This window comes from Acyrthosiphon pisum, chromosome A2 (assembly GCF_005508785.2).
Source record: "Acyrthosiphon pisum isolate AL4f chromosome A2, pea_aphid_22Mar2018_4r6ur, whole genome shotgun sequence".
NCBI lineage: Eukaryota > Metazoa > Arthropoda > Insecta > Hemiptera > Aphididae > Acyrthosiphon > Acyrthosiphon pisum.
This window is the reverse complement of record NC_042495.1, coordinates 118391841-118394527: the sequence shown is the minus strand read 5'-3', so window position 1 is coordinate 118394527 and position 2687 is coordinate 118391841. Positions and strand designations below refer to the sequence as shown.

Genomic DNA, 2687 nt, shown 5'->3' with positions numbered 1-2687 from the left:
TATTGTCATATAAAAATAATATATTTAAAAAAAAGTTACTGTTAGTTACAACTTATATTAATACTAATTGGAACGTTTGATAGGGCATCACATTGTATTTTCACTTTTACCTAATTAATGTATGTAGGTATACCAGACTTTTTCACCACGAACTTTTTAAGCTTCTGACTTTTTTATTGTTTCTCGGACTTTTTTACCTTGTACTTTTTTGTAGTCTAACAAATTTAGAGCATCCATTCTCACTGAATACACGATACTATTTTAAAAATGTATTGAGCGATTATAGTAAATTAAACATATTAAACATAATTTTTATTCTGAAGTTGACAAATATGTTTCGAGCTACTGTATTAACAAATTTTAAATAATTAGGTATAATAAAACAATAATTTTATGTTTGAAATGTATTACATTATTTTTATACGTAGGTATATTGTATATATTATTGTAGTAATTTTTAATTAAGTAATATTCTCGACAAACAATCGTTTTTAATTAAATTAATAAATAATTTACCTTTATTTCGTGGGACTTAATAGAATCATTTATTCGTTGTTTGATTTGTATTTTTTCTTTTTCAGTCAACATATCTGCTTTACTTATGATTGGTATGACATTGACTTTTTCGTGGATATTGAGCATGAATTCTACGTCTATTGGCCTTAGGCTTAAAGATATATTTCGTTTAAGAACGGTATAATATATCGCACATTATAAATCCACAACTTCACATTATACATATACCTGTGACAATGACCGGGTATGAAATAAAGACAACAGTGAACACGATTGTCAACTATGTTCTTTCTGATAATACCGCTTTCTTCAGCGAAATATGCTCGAAATTGTTCGTCCACGTACTCGCAGCATGACCGAATGCAATCATCACTGCTCAAAGACGAACCAAAACCTGAAATAAAAATACAGCTGTTGTTTTTCCCTCTTAAAAGTCAGTTTTCGAAAAAACAATTACCAGGTGTGTCTACAACGGTTAGTCTTAGCTTTACTCCTTGTTCCTCGATGCATAACGTTTTCTTTTCAATTTGTGCGGTCTGAGGAGGTACTGGAATTTTTCAAATATGAGTTAGGTATAATATTATATCTAAGTGTAGATATTTTCAATCGGCATACCATAACTAGATTCATTTCGTTCCTTGTATAAATCGCTCAGGAACAATGTATTTATCAGTGTTGATTTTCCTAAGCCAGATTCACCGACTACCATCAGAGTGAATTCAAATCCTTTTTTGACGGTTTTTCTATGTACTATATCCGGTAAACTACCGAACCCTATGTACTCTAACACAATAAGAAAAAAAATTTTGAGAATTCCAAAATAGTATTTTTATAGTACGATATATTATATTTGTATCCATTCATATTATAATACGTCATAATATGACATGTAAATTAGCTATATATAGCGAAGTGTTATTGTATTTTATCGGTTTGACTATGGTTAAGTGGATGTAACCAAGTTGTTACAATTAAGACAAATGTTGTATGCACCGTATAGAAATTAAACTAATATATAATAATTCTGTAAATAGTAAAACTAACCTGACATTATTCCAGTGTTTAGGACTATCTTACATCATGTAGAAGACAGATCAAAACTTTGTTTAGAAAGCTAATCAAACGTTTGACTAAATATGATTGCATGTAGTAACATCATGTTGTCCCGCCTTTTATTAGCGAACATTCTAAAAAAAAAAAAAAAACGAAACTCATAGTTTAGTAGTATTTCAGCACCAACTTTTTGCGTGCTTGTGTTATTAATATTTGCAAATATTTTTAGTAGAATTATCAAATATTAGGTAGGTAATTTGGATTTTTTTTTTTTTCGTATCAATTTTAACAATTCTTAACAATTTTGTTCAACTCCTCGACGTATTTATTATTGAAGATATTATACAAAATTTAAGTGACCGTAGGAAAAAATATTTCCAACCTCAATAATGACTTAAATAACCGCGGATAATATGAAATGTACACACGACACGAGAATCGTTGGTATAGAGGTATACAGGGCAGTAAAACTCGTTGAACGTGAAACGATACAACAGTACAATATTATGGCACCTATATAATTTACACAATACTGCGGTTTTATCGCAACAAAAGATAAACTAGGTACTGGCGCGTAAAATGGGTGTCGATGGGTTTGGTGCACTGCGATTTCGTGAAAAGTCTATTTTCTAGATTAACAAAACAACGGTCGTACTTGAGAAAAGTCCACTCCGATGGATATAATGCGAACGCTACGACAACAACAACAACAACAGTATTATTGATGTCGTTACACTTATCGTAGTTTTTTTTTTGTCGAACGAGGAGTGCGCCAACGTCAGGCTCCGGGTGCGTATGCGTCCGCGTTGTCACTGAACTCGCAAATCGATAATCTGGCGCGACCGTCCCGGGAGCTCACGCACTCACGCGCCGAAAACACGGGTGGGGATAGGGAATAGTACGATATTATTCATATAGTACGCACACGCGCACTCACACGCTTACACACACAGGAACACACACCCGTCTACATACACACACACACGAGAAAACGATCGTATATTGAATGAAAATGGGGTGGCGGTGCCGGTGGTGATCGAGGGTTCTCCACTATAACAGTAATAATAATAATAATAATAATAATAATGTGTACTATAAAAATAATGTATTATATTGTA

General features: G+C 32.3%; 1 protein-coding gene across 1 annotated transcript; it reads right to left on the bottom strand.

Annotated features, from left to right (window-relative positions):
* Positions 1-480: 480 nt before the first annotated feature.
* LOC100166647 (septin-2) lies at positions 481-2403 on the bottom strand. The gene is made up of 6 exons (XM_016801813.2): positions 2225-2403; positions 1561-1703; positions 1132-1299; positions 974-1063; positions 745-910; positions 481-667 (listed from the first exon to the last, which is right to left on the bottom strand). Exons 2-6 carry the CDS (start codon positions 1565-1567, stop codon positions 496-498), a joined length of 603 nt encoding a protein of 200 aa, XP_016657302.1. The 5' UTR covers positions 1568-1703; positions 2225-2403; the 3' UTR covers positions 481-495.
* Between the last annotated feature and the right edge of the window lie 284 nt (positions 2404-2687).